At 73.1% G+C, this 20,075-nt stretch overlaps 1 protein-coding gene across 1 annotated transcript in view; it reads left to right on the top strand.

Annotated features, from left to right (window-relative positions):
- MAN2A2 (mannosidase alpha class 2A member 2) overlaps nt 1–20,075 on the top strand; it is a 58,652-nt gene that overhangs the window by 23,793 nt on the left and 14,784 nt on the right. The window contains exons 11-20 of the mRNA XM_089782110.1: nt 1,614–1,816; nt 3,361–3,543; nt 3,784–3,898; nt 4,849–4,916; nt 9,960–10,125; nt 14,570–14,806; nt 14,876–14,992; nt 15,096–15,210; nt 15,282–15,415; nt 18,434–18,575. Coding sequence (XP_089638236.1) covers nt 1,614–1,816; nt 3,361–3,543; nt 3,784–3,898; nt 4,849–4,916; nt 9,960–10,125; nt 14,570–14,806; nt 14,876–14,992; nt 15,096–15,210; nt 15,282–15,415; nt 18,434–18,575 — 1,480 coding nt within the window. The remainder of the gene's footprint in view (nt 1–1,613; nt 1,817–3,360; nt 3,544–3,783; nt 3,899–4,848; nt 4,917–9,959; nt 10,126–14,569; nt 14,807–14,875; nt 14,993–15,095; nt 15,211–15,281; nt 15,416–18,433; nt 18,576–20,075) is intronic.

Here is a 20,075-nt window from a genome sequence, read left to right as displayed (position 1 = left end):
GCGGGAGCCAGGCCGCACGTGCAGGTACCGCGCCGGGGGGAGGCGGGAGCCAGGCCGCACGTGCAGGTACCGCGCCGGGGGGAGGGGGGAGCCAGGCCGCACGTGCAGGTACCGCGCCGGGGGGAGGGGGATCCAGGCCGCACGTGCAGGTACCGCGCCGGGGGGAGGGGGATCCAGGCCGCACGTGCAGGTACCGCGCCGGGGGGAGGCGGGAGCCAGGCCGCACGTGCAGGTACCGCGCCGGGGGGAGGGGGATCCAGGCCGCACGTGCAGGTACCGCGCCGGGGGGAGGCGGGAGCCAGGCCGCACGTGCAGGTACCGCGCCGGGGGGAGGCGGGAGCCAGGCCGCACGTGCAGGTACCGCGCCGGGGGGAAGGGGGAGCCAGGCCGCACGTGCAGGTACCGCGCCGGGGGGAGGCGGGAGCCAGGCCGCACGTGCAGGTACCGCGCCGGGGGGAGGGGGGATCCAGGCCGCACGTGCAGGTACCGCGCCGGGGGGAGGGGGAGCCAGGCCGCACGTGCAGGTACCGCGCCGGGGGGAGGAGGGAGCCAGGCCGCACGTGCAGGTACCGCGCCGGGGGGAGGCGGGAGCCAGGCCGCACGTGCATCACACCATGTGGGTGAGTCTGTGGGAATCGCACCTCACCGCGCAGGGGGACCCCGGGATACAGAGCAGACAGCCCCCCCCACACCACACAGGGCAGCAGAAATGGTGAGGGGCTTGGAACAGCTGCCATCTGTGGACCGATTAATAAGGCAGGGGCTTTTCCGCTTGGAAAAGAAAAGGCTAAAGGGCAGGAGATACGTCGGAGGTCTAGAAACTCATGAACGGTGTGCAAGAATAGAATATGGAAATGTTACTTATTCCTTCGCTGACATAACACACGAAGCTGAGCCAATTCTTTTATAGGCAGCAGATTTAAAACAAATACATTATTGCTTCACAGTCAACCTGTGGAACTCCTTGCCAGGGGACGGTGGGAAGGCCCAAACTATAACAGGGTTCCAATAGGAAGGAAATAAGTTCAAGGAGGACAGGCCCATCGATGGCTACTAGGCACGATGGGCAGGGGTGGCGTCCTTGGCCGCTGTTTGCTAGAGGCTGGGACAGCGTGACAGGGGAGGGATCACTGTCCCCTCCCTCGGGGCGCCTGGCACTGGCCGCTGGGCAGACAGGTCCCTGGGCTGGGTGACCCATGCTCTGACCCAGTCGGGTCGCCCCTTGCTGTTCCCACTAGACCCCACTCCCCTCCCGGGAGCCCTGCCCGTCTCCCCGTAGCGAAGGGAGAATCGGCGCTGACACTGGAAGACTCACCAGTGTCCCTGGTGACTCGCCGATGGCAGGACGCGGGCGTGCGGGAGCTGAGTGGGTCCGATAGACATTGGGTGCGGGGCGCCTGTCGGCTCCCTGCGCGATGGCCTGCCCCAAAAGTCGCCTTGGCAGCCCCAGGGAAGGCGATGGGGGCACGGGGTTGGCTTGTGAAGTTGCTGTGCTCAGCCTGCCCCCCGTCACAGCATGCCCCGGGCGCACCCCCCACCCCACTCGGAGCCGGTGCCCTGGGTGGCGGGAGCCCCTCCCTCGCGGGGCTCACGGGGCCGGGCCGTTCCCGCAGGCGCAGTTCGGGACCCTCTCCGATTACTTCGACGCGCTCTGCAAGGGCACCGGGACCGTCCCCGGCGCGAGGCCGCCCGGCTTCCCCGTGCTGAGCGGGGACTTCTTCTCCTACGCCGACCGGGAGGACCACTACTGGACCGGCTACTACACCTCCCGGCCCTTCTACAAGAGCCTGGACCGCGTGCTGGAGGCCCACCTGCGGTGAGGGCCTGGGCGGGGCGCAGCCGGGGCATCTCGGGACGGGGCTTCAGGGCGCAGAGCGCTGAAGGGGCTGGGATTCAGGGGGGGGGGGAGGGACTGGCAGCAGGACAGGGAGCACTCGGGACAGGATGAGGGGTGAGTGGGATTCGGGGGTGTCGTGAGGGGTGGTTGGGGGGAGGGGCAGGATGGGGTGGTCGAGGGGATTCAAGGGAGGGGTGAAGGGTGGTTGGGGGGGAGGGGCAGGATGGGGTGGTTGAGGGGATTCAGGGGTGGGGTGAGGGGTGGTTGGGGGAGGGGGCAGGATGGGGTGGTTGAGGGGATTCAGGGGTGGGGTGAGGGGTGGTTGGGGGAGGGGCAGGATGGGGTGGTCGAGGGGATTCAGGGGTGGGGTGAAGGGTGGTTGGGGGGGAGGGGCAGGATGGGGTGGTTGAGGGGATTCGGGGGGCGGGGTGAGGGATTGTTGGGGAGGGGCAGGATGGGGTGGTCGAGGGGATTCGGGGGCGAGGTGAGAGATGGTTGGGGGGAGGGGCAGGATGGGGTGGTCGAGGGGATTCGGGGGGCGGGGTGAGGGATGGTTGGGGGGAGGGGCAGGATGGGGTGGTCGAGGGGATTCGGGGGGGCAGGGTGAGGGGTGGTTGGGGGGAGGGGCAGGATGGGGTGGTCGAGGGAATTTGGGGGGCGGAGTGAGGGGTGGTTGGGGGGAGGGGCAGGATGGGGTGGTCGAGGGAATTTGGGGGGCGGAGTGAGGGGTGGTTGGGGGGAGGGGCAGGATGGGGTGGTCGAGGGGATTCGGGGGGGCAGGGGGAGGGGTGGTTGGGGGGAGGGGCAGGATGGGGTGGTCGAGGGGATTCGGGGGGCGGGGTGAGGGATGGTTGGGGGGAGGGGCAGGATGAGGTGGTCGAGGGGATTCGGGGGGGCAGGGTGAGGGGTGGTTGGGGGGAGGGGCAGGATGAGGTGGTCGAGGGGATTCGGGGGGCAGGGTGAGGGATGGTTGGGGGGAGGGGCAGGATGGGGTGGTCGAGGGGATTCGGGGGGCGGGGTGAGGGATGGTTGGGGGGAGGGGCAGGATGGGGTGGTCGAGGGGATTCGGGGGGCGGGGTGAGGGATGGTTGGGGGGAGGGGCAGGATGGGGTGGTCGAGGGGATTCGGGGGGGCAGGGTGAGAGGTGGTTGGGGGGAGGGGCAGGATGGGGTGGTCGAGGGAATTTGGGGGGGTGGAGTGAGGGGTGGTTGGGGGGAGGGGCAGGATGGGGTGGTCGAGGGGATTCGGGGGGCGGGGTGAGGGATGGTTGGGGGGAGGGGCAGGATGAGGTGGTCGAGGGGATTCGGGGGGGCAGGGTGAGGGGTGGTTGGGGGGAGGGGCAGGATGGGGTGGGCGAGGGGATTCGGGGGGGCAGGGTGAGGGGTGGTTGGGGGGAGGGGCAGGATGGGGTGGGCGAGGGGATTCGGGGGGGCAGGGTGAAGGGGTTCCGATCGGGGCAGGGGAGGCGCCGGGGGCGGCGCGGGGGGGAGGGCCGTGTGGCTGAGGGGTCCGTGTCTGGCCAGGGGTGCCGAGATCCTGTACAGCCTGGCGCTGAGCCATGCGCGGCGCGCCGGCGTGGACAGCCGGTACCCCCTGTCGGACTACGCCCTGCTCAGCCAGGCCCGGCGCGCGCTCGGGCTCTTCCAGCACCACGACGCCATCACGGGCACGGCCAAGGAGGCCGTTGTGGTGGATTACGGCGTCAGGTACGGACGGGCCGGGGAGGGGTGGGGGGCAGGAGGAGGGACGGGGGATAGGCCGGGCAGGAGCCCCCGGGGGGCGGGGCGGGGGGCAGGAAAGGACCCGGGGGGCAGGACGGGCCGGGCAGGAGCCCCCGGGGGGCGGGGCGGGGGGCAGGAAAGGACCCGGGGGGCAGGACGGGCCGGGCAGGAGCCCCCGGGGGGCGGGGCGGGGGCCGAGCGGCGACGCTGATTCTCTGCCCCCAGGCTGCTGCGCTCCCTGGTCAACCTGAAACGGGTCATCGGCAACGCCGCCCACTACCTGGTGCTGGGGGACAAGGACGCCTACCGCTACGATCCCACGGGGCCCTTCCTCGGCACGGTGAGCCCCGCCCCGTGCCCCGCCCTCTGCCCCGCCCCCTGCCTACTGCCCGCCCCCGTGCCCCGCCCTCTGCCCCGCCCCCTGCCCGCCCCCGTGCCCCGCCCTCTGCCCCGGCCCCAGTGCCCCGCCCTCTGCCCCGCCCCAGTGCCCCATCCTCTGCCCCGCCCCCTGCCTACTGCCCGCCCCAGTGCCCCGCCCTCTGCCCCGCCCCCTGCCCGCCCCCGTGCCCTGGCCCCTGCCCGCCCTCTGCCCCGCCCCAGTGCCCCATCCTCTGCCCCGCCCCCTGCCTACTGCCCACCCCAGTGCCCTGCCCCCTGCCTACTGCCCGCCCCAGTGCCCCGCCCTCTGCCCCGCCCCCGCCTACTGCCCGCCCCAGTGCCCCTCCCTCTGCCCCGCCCCCTGCCCGCCCCAGTGCCCCCCCGCCCGCTGCCCAACCCCGTCTCCTGCCCGCCCCAGTGCCCTGCCCCCTGCCCAACCCTGCCCCACCCCAGTGCCCTGCCCACTATCCAACCCTGCCCACTGCCTGACCCCGCCCCTTGCCCACCTCCGCCCTCCTGCCTGACAACACCCACCCCCACCCTGCTGTCCTGATGCTGGGCCACCACCCTGCCCCCGCCCTGCCCCAACCTCCTGCCTGCCCCTGCCCCCTGCCTCAACCCACCCTGCTGCCCCACTTCCCTGCCCTGCTCTGTGACCCCCACCCTACTGCTCCAACCTGGCCCTGCTGCCCTGACCTGAGCCCCACATTCCCAACCCAGCCTCCCTGCCGCGAGCCAGGCTTGAGCCCTGACCGCAGCCCTGGGCTCTCCTGCCCCACCCCCAGGAGCGGCTCCCTGCTGCCCTGAGCCAGGGGCTGTCCTGAGGGAGCGAGGGGTCAGCCCCCCTCCCCACGTGCCCTCCCTGGAGGGGCCGGGAGCCACGTGGGCGCTGACTCGACTCCTTGCTGCCAGGATGAGACGCGTCTCAACCAGGACTCGCTGCCCGAGAAAACGGTCATCAAATTGGATCCGTCGCCCAGGTAGGGGCCGTCTGCCTCCTCCCAGGGCCTGGCCGCTCGGGAGCTGGGAGCCGAGGGGGGTCGGGGACCAGGGGAGTCGGGAGCTGGGAGCCGAGGGGGCTCGGGGACCAGGGGAGTCGGGAGCTGGGAGCCGAGGGGGGTCGGGGACCAGGGGAGTCGGGAGCTGGGAGCCGAGGGGGGTCGGGGACCAGGGGAGTCGGGAGCTGGGAGCCGAGGGGGCTCGGGGACCAGGGGAGTCGGGAGCTGGGAGCCGAGGGAGGTCGGGGACCAGGGGAGTCGGGAGCTGGGAGCCGAGGGGGATCGGGAGCTGGGAGCCGAGGGAGATCGGGGACCAGGGGAGTCGGGAGCTGGGAGCCGAGGGGGATCAGGGACCAGGGGAGTCGGGAGCTGGGAGCCGAGGGGGATCGGGGACCAGGGGAGTCGGGAGCTGGGAGCCGAGGGGGGTCGGAGACCAGGGGAGTCGGGAGCTGGGAGCCGAGGGGGCTCGGGGACCAGGGGAGTCGGGAGCTGGGAGCCGAGGGGGGTCGGGGACCGGGGAGTCGGGAGCTGGGAGCCGAGGGGGATCGGGAGCTGGGAGCCGAGGGGGATCGGGGACCAGGGGAGTCGGGAGCTGGGAGCCGAGGGGGCTCGGGAGCTGGGAGCCGAGGGGGATCAGGGACCAGGGGAGTCGGGAGCTGGGAGCCGAGGGGGCTCGGGGACCAGGGGAGTCGGGAGCTGGGAGCCGAGGGGGCTCGGGGACCAGGGGAGTCGGGAGCTGGGAGCCGAGGGGGGTCGGGAGCTGGGAGCCGAGGGGGGTCGGGGACCAGGGGAGTCGGGAGCTGGGAGCCGAGGGGGCTCGGGGACCAGGGGAGTCGGGAGCTGGGAGCCGAGGGGGATCGGGGACCAGGGGAGTCGGGAGCTGGGAGCCGAGGGGGCTCGGGGACCAGGGGAGTCGGGAGCTGGGAGCCGAGGGGGGTCGGGGACCGGGGAGTCGGGAGCTGGGAGCCGAGGGGGATCGGGAGCTGGGAGCCGAGGGGGATCGGGGACCAGGGGAGTCGGGAGCTGGGAGCCGAGGGGGCTCGGGAGCTGGGAGCCGAGGGGGATCAGGGACCAGGGGAGTCGGGAGCTGGGAGCCGAGGGGGCTCGGGGACCAGGGGAGTCGGGAGCTGGGAGCCGAGGGGGCTCGGGGACCAGGGGAGTCGGGAGCTGGGAGCCGAGGGGGGTCGGGAGCTGGGAGCCGAGGGGGGTCGGGGACCAGGGGAGTCGGGAGCTGGGAGCCGAGGGGGCTCGGGGACCAGGGGAGTCGGGAGCTGGGAGCCGAGGGGGATCGGGGACCAGGGGAGTCGGGAGCTGGGAGCCGAGGGGGCTCGGGGACCAGGGGAGTCGGGAGCTGGGAGCCGAGGGGGCTCGGGGACCAGGGGAGTCGGGAGCTGGGAGCCGAGGGGGGTCGGGGACCGGGGAGTCGGGAGCTGGGAGCCGAGGGGGATCGGGAGCTGGGAGCCGAGGGGGATCAGGGACCAGGGGAGTCGGGAGCTGGGAGCCGAGGGGGATCGGGGACCAGGGGAGTCGGGAGCTGGGAGCCGAGGGGGCTCGGGGACCAGGGGAGTCGGGAGCTGGGAGCCGAGGGGGGTCGGGGACCGGGGAGTCGGGAGCTGGGAGCCGAGGGGGATCGGGGACCAGGGGAGTCGGGAGCTGGGAGCCGAGGGGGATCGGGAGCTGGGAGCCGAGGGGGGTCGGGGACCAGGGGAGTCGGGAGCTGGGAGCCGAGGGGGCTCGGGGACCAGGGGAGTCGGGAGCTGGGAGCCGAGGGGGATCGGGGACCAGGGGAGTCGGGAGCTGGGAGCCGAGGGGGCTCGGGGACCAGGGGAGTCGGGAGCTGGGAGCCGATGGGGCTCGGGGACCAGGGGAGTCGGGAGCTGGGAGCCGAGGGGGGTCGGGGACCGGGGAGTCGGGAGCTGGGAGCCGAGGGGGATCGGGAGCTGGGAGCCGAGGGGGGTCGGGGACCAGGGGAGTCGGGAGCTGGGAGCCGAGGGGGCTCGGGGACCAGGGGAGTCGGGAGCTGGGAGCCGAGGGGGGTCGGGGACCGGGGAGTCGGGAGCTGGGAGCCGAGGGGGATCGGGGACCAGGGGAGTCGGGAGCTGGGAGCCGAGGGGGGTCGGGGACCGGGGAGTCGGGAGCTGGGAGCCGAGGGGGGTCGGGGACCAGGGGAGTCGGGAGCTGGGAGCCGAGGGGGATCGGGGACCAGGGGAGTCGGGAGCTGGGAGCCGAGGGGGCTCGGGGACCAGGGGAGTCGGGAGCTGGGAGCCGAGGGGGGTCGGGGACCGGGGAGTCGGGAGCTGGGAGCCGAGGGGGCTCGGGGACCAGGGGAGTCGGGAGCTGGGAGCCGAGGGGGATCGGGAGCTGGGAGCCGAGGGGGGTCGGGGACCAGGCGAGTCGGGAGCTGGGAGCCGAGGGGGCTCGGGGACCAGGGGAGTCGGGAGCTGGGAGCCGAGGGGGGTCGGGGACCGGGGAGTCGGGAGCTGGGAGCCGAGGGGGATCGGGAGCTGGGAGCCGAGGGGGATCGGGGACCAGGGGAGTCGGGAGCTGGGAGCCGAGGGGGATCGGGGACCAGGGGAGTCGGGAGCTGGGAGCCGAGCGGGCTCGGGGACCAGGGGAGTCGGGAGCTGGGAGCCGAGGGGGATCGGGGACCAGGGGAGTCGGGAGCTGGGAGCCGAGGGGGATCGGGGACCAGGGGAGTCGGGAGCTGGGAGCCGAGGGGGATCGGGGACCAGGGGAGTCGGGAGCTGGGAGCCGAGGGGGGTCGGGGACCAGGGGAGTCGAGAGCTGGGAGCCGAGGGTGGTCGGGGACCAGGGGAGTCGGGAGCTGGGAGCCTAGGGGGGTCGGGGACCAGGGGAGTCGGGAGCTGGGAGCCGAGGGGGCTCGGGGACCAGGGGAATCGGGAGCTGGGAGCCGAGGGGGATCGGGGACCAGGGGAATCGGGAGCTGGGAGCCTAGGGGGGTTGGGGACCAGGGGAGTCGGGAGCTGGGAGCCTAGGGGGGTTGGGGACCAGGGGAGTCGGGAGCTGGGAGCCGAGGGGGCTCGGGGACCAGGGGAGTCGAGAGCTGGGAGCCGAGGGTGGTCGGGGACCAGGGGAGTCGGGAGCTGGGAGCCGAGGGGGCTCGGGGACCAGGGGAATCGGGAGCTGGGAGCCGAGGGGGGTCGGGGACCAGGGGAATCGGGAGCTGGGAGCCGAGGGGGGTCGGGGACCAGGGGAGTCGGGAGCTGGGAGCCGAGGGGGATCGGGGACCAGGGGAATCGGGAGCTGGGAGCCGAGGGGGGTTGGGGCCTGGCCCCGTGGCTGAGTGTGACGGCAAGTTGGGGTCCCCCTGATTCCGAAGCCCTGTAGCAGCCAGACTAGACTCCGCCGCCGCTAGAACAGGGGGGTTATTGCTGCTCCAGGACACAGCCCAGCACAGACGGGACGTGGCTACAGGAGTCAGGGCCAGGATGCCTCAGCCCCCTTGGGGTGGGGTCCATCGCCCCCAGACCCTCGGCCCTCAGCCCCCTTGGGGTGGGGTCCATCGCCCCCTCAGCCCTCAGCCCCCTTGGGGTGGGGTCCATCGCCCCCTCGGCCCCCAGACCCTCAGCCCCCTTGGGGTGGGGTCCATCGCCCCCTCAGCCCCCTTGGGGTGGGGTCCATCGCCCCCTCGGCCCCCTTGGGGTGGGGTCCATCACCCCCTCAGCCCCCCTGGGGTGGGGTCCATCGCCCCCTCAGCCCCCTTGGGGTGGGGTCCATCGCCCCCTTAGCCCCCCTGGGGTGGGGTCCATCGCCCCCTCGGCCCTCAGCACCCAGCGCAGTCTGTTCCCTTCGTGGTTCTCAGCCAGCAACTGCCCCTTCCCCCAACACCTGGTGTTGGTCTCCCCCTTTGCCTCTCCCCCGGGAATCCCCTGTTCCCTGCCCAGGCTGGGACGGGGTGTCTGGGCCAATCCACCTGGGTGAGTCAGTGGGAGTCGCGCAGCACAGCCGAGGGGGGACCCGGTCACAGCAGAGCCCCCCCACTGTCACACCCCCACCCGCAGCCAGGGGGGACCCCGGGTCACAGCACAGACCCCCCCACTGTCGCACCCCCACCCGCAGCCAGGGGGGACCCGGTCACAGCAGAGCCCCCCCACTGTCACACCCCCACCCGCAGCCAGGGGGGACCCCGGGTCACAGCACAGACCCCCCCACTGTCGCACCCCCACCCGCAGCCAGGGGGACCCCGGGTCACAGCACAGACCCCCCCACTGTCGCACCCCCACCCGCAGCCAGGGGGACCCCGGGTCACAGAGCAGACCCCCCCACTGTCGCACCCCCACCCGCAGCCAGGGGGACCCCGGGTCACAGAGCAGACCCCCCCACTATCGCACCCCCACCCGCAGCCAGGGGGGACCCCGGGTCACAGCACAGACCCCCCCACTGTCGCACCCCCACCCGCAGCCAGGGGGACCCCGGGTCACAGCACAGACCCCCCCACTGTCGCACCCCCACCCGCAGCCAGGGGGGACCCCGGGTCACAGCACAGACCCCCCCACTATCGCACCCTGTGACAGCGCGTTGGGGGTTCCCCGTCTCCTGCACCCCGAAATGGCACAAACAGACTGCACCAGCCAGTGGAATTGAGGGTGGTTTATTGCTCCTCCAGCACAGCGCAGCACAGATGTAATCTGGTTACAGGAACTGGGGCTAAGAGGCCTCAGTGCCCCCCCTTGAGATAGGGGAGTCCCAGCCCCCTCCCCAGCTCCTTATATGCTGCCTTCCAGATAGGAACTAACTCACCCTCTTCCAGCCCTGCCCCCCAGCCAGGGCAGCATCCACCTTCCTTTGCTCCTCTCCATGGGGGGTGTCTGGCCACTGGTTCAACAAGTTTGGCATTACCTCTGCCTAGCGAGGTTTTCCCTGCTGGGTCTTGCTCCAGACAGCAGGGGTCACCACAGCCCAGCAAGTACCCCCACTACGTCACACACCCCCACCCGCAGCCAGGGGGGGCCCCGGGTCACAGCACAGCCCCCCCCCCGTCACACTGAGCCCCTCCCCGTGCAGGTTCGTGGTGCTGTTTAACCCGCTGGAGCAGGAGCGGCTCAGCGTTGTCACCCTGCTGGTGAGCTCCCCGCGCGTCCGCGTGCTCTCCGAGGACGGGCAGCCCCTGGCCGTCCAGCTCAGCGCCCACTGGAGCTCAGCCACGGACATGGTGCCCGACGTCTACCAGGTACGGGGATACAAACCTGGGACAGACCTGCATGGACAGGGGGCAGCCACAGCCCACGACTGGGCGCCCACGTCCCGGGCACCAGCCCAGCGGCACGCCGGCTCACCGGCCACACAAGCAATTCCCTTGGGCCTCTGGGGCCTCTGTCACCGCCAGTAGCACCCGGGGACCAACGGGGGCCACCTGCTGCTGGCCGGGTCCTGTGTGTGTCCTGCCGGGTGCTGTGTGTCCTGCCGGGTGCTGTGTGTGTCCTGCCGGGTTCTGTGTGTGTCCTGCCTGGTTCTCTGTGTGTCCTGCCGGGTTCTCTGTGTGTCCTGCCGGGTTCTCTGTGTGTCCTGCCTGGTTCTGTGTGTGTCCTGCCGGGTTCTCTGTGTGTCCTGCCGGGTTCTCTGTGTGTCCTGCCGGGTTCTCTGTGTGTCCTGCCTGGTTCTGTGCGTGTCCTGCCAGGTTCTCTGTGTGTCCTGCCGGGTTCTGTGTGTGTCCTGCCGGGTTCTGTGTGTGTCCTGCTGGGTTCTCTGTGTGTCCTGCCGGGTTCTCTGTGTGTCCTGCCGGGTTCTGTGTGTGTCCTGCCGGGTTCTCTGTGTGTCCTGCCGGGTTCTGTGTGTGTCCTGCCGGGTTCTCTGTGTGTCCTGCCGGGTTCTGTGTGTGTCCTGCCTGGTTCTGTGCGTGTCCTGCCGGGTTCTCTGTGTGTCCTGCTGGGTTCTGTGTGTGTCCTGCCGGGTTCTCTGTGTGTCCTGCCGGGTCCTGTGTGTGTCCTGCCGGGTTCTCTGTGTGTCCTGCCGGGTTCTCTGTGTCCTGCCGGGTCCTGTGTGTGTCCTGCTGGGTTCTGTGTGTGTCCTGCTGGGTTCTCTGTGTGTCCTGCCGGGTCCTGTGTGTGTCCTGCCGGGTTCTCTGTGTGTCCTGCCGGGTCCTGTGTGTGTCCTGCCGGGTTCTCTGTGTGTCCTGCCGGGTCCTGTGTGTGTCCTGCCGGGTTCTCTGTGTGTCCTGCCTGGTTCTGTGTGTGTCCTGCCGGGTTCTGTGTGTGTCCTGCCGGGTGCTGTGTGCGTCCTGCCGGGTGCTGTGTGCGGCCGGCCCGCTGGGTTCTCTGTGTGTCCTGCCAGGTCCTGTGTGGGCTCTGTGCGTGGCCCATAGATGACCTATGGGGTCTGTGCGTGGCTCGCTGGTGGACTGTAGGTTTCTGTGTCCCGCAGGCGGCCCGTGGGGCTCTGTGCGTGGCCCATAGATGGCCTATGGGGTCTGTGCGTGGCTCGCTGGTGGACTGTAGGTTTCTGTGTCCCGCAGGCGGCCCGTGGGGCTCTGTGCGTGGCCCATAGATGGCCTATGGGGGTCTGTGCGTGGCTCGCTGGTGGACTGTGGGTTTCTGTGTCCCGCGGGCGGCCCGTGGGGCTCTGTGCGTGGCCCATAGATGGCCTATGGGGTCTGTGCGTGCCCCACTGGTGGACTGTGGGTTTCTGTGTCCCGCGAGCGGCCCGTGGGGCTGTGTGTGGCCCATAGATGGCCTATGGGGTCTGTGCGTGGCTCGCTGGTGGACTGTGGGTTTCTGTGTCCCGCGGGCGGCCCGTGGGGCTGTGCGTGGCCCATAGATGGCCTATGGGGTCTGTGCGTGCCCCACTGGTGGACTGTGGGTTTCTGTGTCCCACGGGCGGCCCGTGGGGCTGTGTGTGGCCCATAGATGGCCTATGGGGGTCTGTGTGTGGCTCGCTGGTGGACTGTGGGTTTCTGTGTCCCGCGGGCGGCCCGTGGGGCTGTGCGTGGCCCATAGATGGCCTATGGGGTCTGTGCGTGCCCCACTGGTGGACTGTGGGTTTCTGTGTCCCGCGAGCGGCCCGTGGGGCTGTGCGTGGCCCATAGATGGCCTATGGGGTCTGTGCGTGCCCCACTGGTGGACTGTAGGTTTCTGTGTCCCGCGGGCGGCCCGTGGGGCTCTGTGCGTGGCCCGCAAGACATCGTGTTTCCTTGCCCACGCGCGGGGCTGCCACGTTCCGCTGGATTCTGCCCGTGGGGCTTTTCCCTACCGGTGTCACTGAAGTGCCAGGCACGTTGGCGCCAGGGCCTGTGCAGCGAGGTGGGGGCTGGTTGCACACAGCCCTGCCTGTCGGAGCCGTGCGCTCCCTGCAGCCGGTCCCAGCGCTGCTCCGGTCCGGTCAGTGCCCCCGCACGGCGAGGTGAGCGAGCAGGGAGCAAAGCTGCCCTGTGCCGGAGACTGTCCGGGTGATGACAGTCTTGCAGCCCACTGAGGGTATGTCTACACTACAAAGTTAGTTCGAACTAACGGACGTTAGTTCGAACTAACTTTAATAGGTGCTACACTAGCGCTCCGCTAGTTCGAATTTGAATCGAACTAGCGGAGCGCTTAGTTCGAACTAGGTAAACCTCATTTTACGAGGACTAACGCCTAGTTCGAACTAGCTAGTTCGAACTAAGGGCTGTGTAGCCCTTTAGTTCGAACTAGTGGGAGGCTAGCCCTCCCCAGGTTTCCCTGGTGGCCACTCTGGCCAACACCAGGAAACTCTATGCCCCCCTCCCGGCCCCGGACTCCTTAAAGGGGCACGGGCTGGCTACGGTGCCCGTGCCAGGTGCAAGCCTGCCAGCACCCAGCTAGCAGACCCTGCACCTGGCACGGCACAGAGCCACCCACCCGATGCCCCCCAGCCCACCCCCTCTTGCCGGGACCAGGCTGGCGGCTCCCGGGAGCTTGTCCTGGACCGCAAGAGGCGGGCACCTTCCTGGGCTAGTGCGGACATCGTGGACCTCGTCCACGATCTCCGCACTAGGCACAGGAAAGTGGCCGGCTAGGGCAGGAGAGCTGCCAGCCTGGCCACCCAGGACCAGGTGTGCATGAAAATCCAGGGGGTCCACTGAGACCCCCGACCCTGAGCCCTGAGCTTACAATGGCCGACCTGGGTCAGACCAAAGGTCCATCTAGCCCAGTAGCCTGTCTGCCAACAGCGGCCAACCCTAGGGACCCTGGAGGGGATGGACCGAAGACAGTGACCAAGCCATTTGTCTCGTGCCATCCATCTCCAGCCTGCCACAAACTTTGGGCAGGGACACCACTCCTACCCTCTGGCTCATAGGACTCCATGGCCCCAACCTCCATGACTTTATCTCACTTCCCTTTAAACTCTGTTCTAGTTGTAGCCTTCACAGCCTCCTGCAGCAAGGAGTTCCACAGGTTAACTATTTGCTTTGTCAAGAAGAACAACTTTCTCTTACTAGTTTGAAGCCTGCTACCCATTCCTTTCCTTTGGTGTCCTCTAGTCCTTCTTTATGGGAACTCAGGAAGAACTTTTCTGAATGCACCCTTTCCACCCAACCCCTGCTTTTAGAGACCTCTATCCTGTCCCCCCTCCGTCTCCTCTTTTCTAAGCTGAACAGTCCCAGTCTCTGTAGCCTTTCTTCATATGGGACCTGTTCCCAACCCCTGATCATGTTAGTTGCCCTCCCCTCTCCCAGCCTTTCTCTTCCCCTCTCCCACCTCCTTTTCCCAGTCTCCCCCAGTTTTTTTTCAATTAAGGCAGAGTCAATGTTGGAAGAAACGTTATCTTTATTTTGTACATCAATAAGAAGGGGGGCTAAGGAAGGGTAAGTGGAAGGAGGTGAGGGAGGAATGGGGTACGAGCCCCCGATGGGGAGGACTGGGCTGGCTCTGCGGGCTTCTGGGGGTGGAAGCTCTCCTGCAGCCCCCCAATTGCCCCCTCTCCCCAGATGGCAGCCTGCGGCAAGTGCAGCCGGGCTGATGGCCGAGTGGTGTGATGTGCCCAGTGTGGGCACTCAGGGCACTCCAAGCCAGAACTTCTTTGCAAGCGGGGCACCCCTGAGAACTGTGTGTCCGGGGTGGGGGTCGGGACCCTTTAAGCGCAGCCCTTGGCTAGCCTGAGACAGCATCTCCATGCTCTAAGTCCTCCTTTTATGCCCTGCCGGCACTGCTTCCGGCCATCCTTAAGCCCTGTTCAGAGTCCACTCAATGTGGACTTGCTAGTTCGAACTAGCAAAACGCTAATTCGAACTAGTTTTTAGTTCTAGACGCGTTAGTTCGAATTAGCTTAGTTCGAATTAACTAATTCGAACTAAGTTAGTTCGAACTAGCGCTGTAGTGTAGACGTACCCTGAGTCCCCCACACAGGACCCCTGGGAAGCCCCAGCCCAAACCCCTGGGATCCCCGGCCCCCAACTCAGAACCCTGGGGCCCCCGGCCCCCAACTCAAACCCCTGGGCCCCCCGGCCCCCAACTCAGACCCCTGGGCCCCCCGGCCCCCAACTCAGACCCCTGGGCCCCCCTGGGCCCCCAGCCCAGACCCCTGGGCTCCCCCTCCTCAGCCTCCAGCCCAGCGCCAGGCCCCCCCCTCAGCCCCCAGCCCAGCCCCTGGCCTGCCCCACTTGCCCCGTCCGGCCGTGTCCCTGATTCGTGCCCGGGCCACGCGCATCTCCCCTCTGCTGGCAGGTGTCCGTCATGGCCCGGCTGCCAGCGCTGGGCCTCAGCGTCCTGCAGCTGCACAAGGCGTTCGACAGCCATGCCACGCTGACGTCGTCCGTGCGCCTGCACCTGCATGGGCGCGACCTGGCCGTGCGCCCCCGCGAGGCCTTCCCCGTGCGCATCGTCCCCGCCGCCGCCCGTGACTTCTGCCTGGAGAACCCGCACATGCAGGCCTGCTTCTCGGGCCTCACCGGCCTGCTGCAGGTGAGCGGGGTGCCCAGCGGGGCCGCCCGGCTGGCGCCCCCCGGCTCACTGCCTGCTGCTGCCTTGCAGAGCATCCGGCGGGCCGGGGAGGAGCACCGGCTGAGCACCGAGTTCCTCGTCTATGGTACCAGAAGCGCCAAGGACAAGAGCGGGGCCTACCTCTTCCTGCCGGACGGAGACGCCAAGGTGCGGCCCCAGGGCGAGGCCTGGGCAGGGCTGGCGGGGAGGCTTTCGGGCAGTCCCCCCCCGGTGCCTGCTGCCTCTGACAGGCTGCCGTGCTCCCTTCCAGCCCTACGCCCCCAAGGAGCCGCCCGTGGTGCGGGTGACCGAGGGACCCTTCTTCTCCGAGGTGGCCAGCTACTTCCCGCACGTGCAGCAGGTGGTGCGGCTGTACAACGTGCCAGGTGAGCCACGGGCCGCGGGGACGGGCGCTCTGCCGTGCACCCGCTGACCCGCCCACGGCCTCTGCTCGCAGGAGTGGAGGGGCTGTCCCTGGACGTGTCCTGCCTGGTGGACATCCGCGACCACGTCAACAAGGAGATGGCCCTGCGCCTCAGCACCGGCATCGCCAGCGAGGACACCTTCTTCACCGACCTCAACGGCTTCCAGGTGCCTGGCCGCCCCGGGCCCCCACCGCCAGGGCCGCTACCCTGCCGGGACCCGGCCCCCGGACCCCCCCGCCGCCAGGGCCGCTTCCCTGCCGGGACCCGGCCCCCGGACCCCCCCGCCGCCAGGGCCGCTTCCCTGCCGGGACCCGGCCCCCGGACCCCCCCGCCGCCAGGGCCGCTTCCCTGCCGGGACCCGGCCCCTGGACCCCCCCGCCGCCAGGGCCGCTACCCTGCCGGGACCCGGCCCCTGGACCCCCCCGCCGCCAGGGCCGCTACCCTGCCGGGACCCGGCCCCCGGACCCCCCCGCCGCCAGGGCCGCTTCCCTGCCGGGACCCGGCCCCCGGACCCCCCCGCCGCCAGGGCCGCTTCCCTGCCGGGACCCGGCCCCCGGACCCCCCCGCCGCCAGGGCCGCTTCCCTGCCGGGACCCGGCCCCCGGACCCCCCCGCCGCCAGGGCCGCTACCCTGCCGGGACCCGGCCCCCGGACCCGCCCGCCGCCAGGGCCCCTTCCCTGCCGGGACCCGGCCCCCGGACCCCCCCGCCGCCAGGGCCGCTACCCTGCCGGGACCCGGCCCCCGGACCCCCCCGCCGCCAGGGCCGCTTCCCTGCCGGGACCCGGCCCCCGGACCCCCCCGCCGCCAGGGCCCCTTCCCTGCCGGGACCCGGCCCCCGGACCCCCCCGCCGCCAGGGCCGCTACCCTGCCGGGACCCGGCCCCCGGACCCCCCCGCCGCCAGGGCCGCTTCCCTGCCGGGACCCGGCCCCCGGACCCCCCCGCCGCCAGGGCCGCTACCCTGCCGGGACCCGGCCCCCGGACCCCCCCGCCGCCAGGGCCCCTTCCCTGCCGGGACCCGGCCCCCGGACCCCCCCGCCGCCAGGGCCGCTACCCTGCCGGGACCCGGCCCCCGGACCCCCCCGCCGCCAGGGCCGCTTCCCTGCCGGGACCCGGCCCCCGGACCCCCCCCGCCGCCAGGGCCGCTACCCTGCCGGGACCCGGCCCCCGGACCCCCCCGCCGCCAGGGCCGCTTCCCTGCCGGGACCCGGCCCCCGGACCCCCCCCGCCGCCAGGGCCCCTTCCCTGCCGGGACCCGGCCCCCGGACCCCCCCGCCGCCAGGGCCGCTTCCCTGCCGGGACCCGGCCCCCGGACCCCCCCCGCCGCCAGGGCCCCTTCCCTGCCGGGACCCGGCCCCTGGACCCCCCCGCCGCCAGGGCCGCTACCCTGCCGGGACCCGGCCCCCGGACCCCCCCGCCGCCAGGGCCGCTTCCCTGCCGGGACCCGGCCCCCGGACCCCCCCGCCGCCAGGGCCGCTTCCCTGCCGGGACCCGGCCCCCGGACCCCCCCGCCGCCAGGGCCGCTTCCCTGCCGGGACCCGGCCCCCGGACCCCCCCGCCGCCAGGGCCGCTACCCTGCCGGGACCCGGCCCCCGGACCCGCCCGCCGCCAGGGCCCCTTCCCTGCCGGGACCCGGCCCCCGGACCCCCCCGCCGCCAGGGCCGCTACCCTGCCGGGACCCGGCCCCCGGACCCCCCCGCCGCCAGGGCCGCTTCCCTGCCGGGACCCGGCCCCCGGACCCCCCCCCGCCAGGGCCCCTTCCCTGCCGGGACCCGGCCCCCGGACCCCCCCGCCGCCAGGGCCGCTACCCTGCCGGGACCCGGCCCCCGGACCCCCCCGCCGCCAGGGCCGCTTCCCTGCCGGGACCCGGCCCCCGGACCCCCCCCGCCGCCAGGGCCGCTACCCTGCCGGGACCCGGCCCCCGGACCCCCCCGCCGCCAGGGCCCCTTCCCTGCCGGGACCCGGCCCCCGGACCCCCCCGCCGCCAGGGCCGCTACCCTGCCGGGACCCGGCCCCCGGACCCCCCCGCCGCCAGGGCCCCTTCCCTGCCGGGACCCGGCCCCCGGACCCCCCCGCCGCCAGGGCCGCTACCCTGCCGGGACCCGGCCCCCGGACCCCCCCGCCGCCAGGGCCGCTACCCTGCCGGGACCCGGCCCCCGGACCCCCCCGCCGCCAGGGCCGCTTCCCTGCCGGGACCCGGCCCCCGGACCCCCCCGCCGCCAGGGCCCCTTCCCTGCCGGGACCCGGCCCCCGGACCCCCCCCCCCCCGCCGCCAGGGCCGCTTCCCTGCCGGGACCCGGCCCCCGGACCCCCCCCGCCGCCAGGGCCCCTTCCCTGCCGGGACCCGGCCCCCGGACCCCCCCCCGCCTCCAGGGCCGCTTCCCTGCCGGGACCCGGCCCCTGGACCCCCCCCCGCCGCCAGGGCCCCTTCCCTGCCGGGACCCGGCCCCCGGACCCCCCCGCCGCCAGGGCCGCTACCCTGCCGGGACCCGGCCCCCGGACCCCCCCCGCCGCCAGGGCCGCTTCCCTGCCGGGACCCGGCCCCCGGCCCCCCCGCCGCCAGGGCCGCTACCCTGCCGGGACCCGGCCCCCGGCCCCCCCGCCGCCAGGGCCGCTACCCTGCCGGGACCCGGCCCCCGGCCCCCCCCGCCGCCAGGGCCGCTACCCTGCCGGGACCCGGCCCCCGGACCCCCCCCCCGCCAGGGCCGCTTCCCTGCAGGGACCCGGCCCCCGGACCCCCCCGCCGCCAGGGCCGCTACCCTGCCGGGACCCGGCCCCCGGACCCCCCCGCCGCCAGGGCCGCTTCCCTGCCGGGACCCGGCCCCCGGACCCCCCCCGCCGCCAGGGCCGCTACCCTGCCGGGACCCGGCCCCCGGACCCCCCCGCCGCCAGGGCCCCTTCCCTGCCGGGACCCGGCCCCCGGACCCCCCCGCCGCCAGGGCCGCTACCCTGCCGGGACCCGGCCCCCGGACCCCCCCGCCGCCAGGGCCGCTACCCTGCCGGGACCCAGCCCACCGTGGCAGCGCTTGCCCTGTGCTGGGCGTCTCCTCTGCCCCCCCACTCGGCAGCCCCCCACCTGTCCTGCCCAGCCCCGGGGAGCTGCCCCCTTCCCCTGCGCGGGGCCCTGCCAGGCGGGGGGCTGTGCAGCGGGCGGGCTGGGTGGCCCCGATGGCTCTTCTCCTGCAGATCCAGCCTCGCCGGTTCCTGAAGAAGCTGCCTCTCCAGGCCAACTTCTACCCCATGCCAGCCATGGCCTACATCCAGGACCAGCAGAGCCGCCTCACCCTGCACACGGCCCAGGCCCTGGGGGTGTCCAGCCTGCACAGTGGTGAGCGGGGCATCTCGGGGGCCATTCCCCCCATTTGACAGGGAAAGCCAGCTGCTGCAGGGCTGGGCGGGGGGCTGTCCCGTTCCCCTGGGGGCGCTGGGGGGGGCCCTGCTGCAGGGCTGGGCGGGGGGCTGCCCCCTTCCCCTGGGGGCGCTGGGGGGGGCTGCTGCAGGGCTGGGCGGGGGGCTGCCCCCTTCCCCTGGGGGCGCTGGGGGGGGCCCTGCTGCAGGGCTGGGCGGGGGGCTGCCCCCTTCCCCTGGGGGCGCTGGGGGGGGCTGCTGCAGGGCTGGGCGGGGGGCTGCCCCCTTCCCCTGGGGGCGCTGGGGGGGGCCCTGCTGCAGGGCTGGGCGGGGGGCTGTCCCGTTCCCCTGGGGGCGCTGGGGGGGGCCCTGCTGCAGGGCTGGGCGGGGGGCTGTCCCGTTCCCCTGGGGGCGCTGGGGGGGCCCAGCTGCAAGGCTGGGCGGGGGGCTGTCCCGTTCCCCTGGGGGCGCTGGGGGGGGCCCTGCTGCAGGGCTGGGCGGGGGGCTGTCCCGTTCCCCTGGGGGCGCTGGGGGGGCCCAGCTGCAAGGCTGGGCGGGGGGCTGTCCCGTTCCCCTGGGGGCGCTGGGGGGGGCCCTGCTGCAAGGCTGGGCGGGGGGCTGTCCCGTTCCCCTGGGGGCGCTGGGGGGGGGGGCCCTGCTGCAGGGCTGGGCGGGGGGCTGCCCCCTTCCCCTGGGGGCGCTGGGGGGGGCCCTGCTGCAGGGCTGGGCGGGGGGCTGCCCCCTTCCCCTGGGGGCGCTGGGGGGGGCCCTGCTGCAGGGCTGGGCGGGGGGCTGCCCCCTTCCCCTGGGGGCGCTGGGGGGGGCCCTGCTGCAGGGCTGGGCGGGGGGCTGCCCCCTTCCCCTGGGGGCGCTGGGGGGGGCTGCTGCAGGGCTGGGCGGGGGGCTGCCCCCTTCCCCTGGGGGCGCTGGGGGGGGCCCTGCTGCAGGGCTGGGCGGGGGGCTGCCCCCTTCCCCTGGGGGCGCTGGGGGGGGCTGCTGCAGGGCTGGGCGGGGGGCTGCCCCCTTCCCCTGGGGGTGCTGGGGGGGCTGCTGCAGGGCTGGGCGGGGGGCTGCCCCGTTCCCCTGGGGGCGCTGGGGGGGGCTGCTGCAGGGCTGGGCGGGGGGCTGTCCCGTTCCCCTGGGGGCGCTGGGGGGGGCTGCTGCAAGGCTGGGCGGGGGGCTGTCCCGTTCCCCTGGGGGCGCTGGGGGGGGCCCTGCTGCAGGGCTGGGCGGGGGGCTGCCCCCTTCCCCTGGGGGCGCTGGGGGGGGCCCTGCTGCAGGGCTGGGCGGGGGGCTGCCCCCTTCCCCTGGGGGCGCTGGGGGGGGCTGCTGCAGGGCTGGGCGGGGGGCTGCCCCCTTCCCCTGGGGGCGCTGGGGGGGCCCTGCTGCAGGGCTGGGCGGGGGGCTGCCCCCTTCCCCTGGGGGCGCTGGGGGGGCCCTGCTGCAGGGCTGGGCGGGGGGCTGCCCCCTTCCCCTGGGG

This window comes from Pelodiscus sinensis, chromosome 14 (genome assembly GCF_052426305.1).
Source record: "Pelodiscus sinensis isolate ZL-2025 chromosome 14, ASM5242630v1, whole genome shotgun sequence".
NCBI classification, from domain to species: Eukaryota; Metazoa; Chordata; order Testudines; family Trionychidae; genus Pelodiscus; species Pelodiscus sinensis.
The sequence above is the reverse complement of the archived record's forward strand: the minus strand, read 5'-3'. Positions and strand labels throughout refer to the sequence as shown.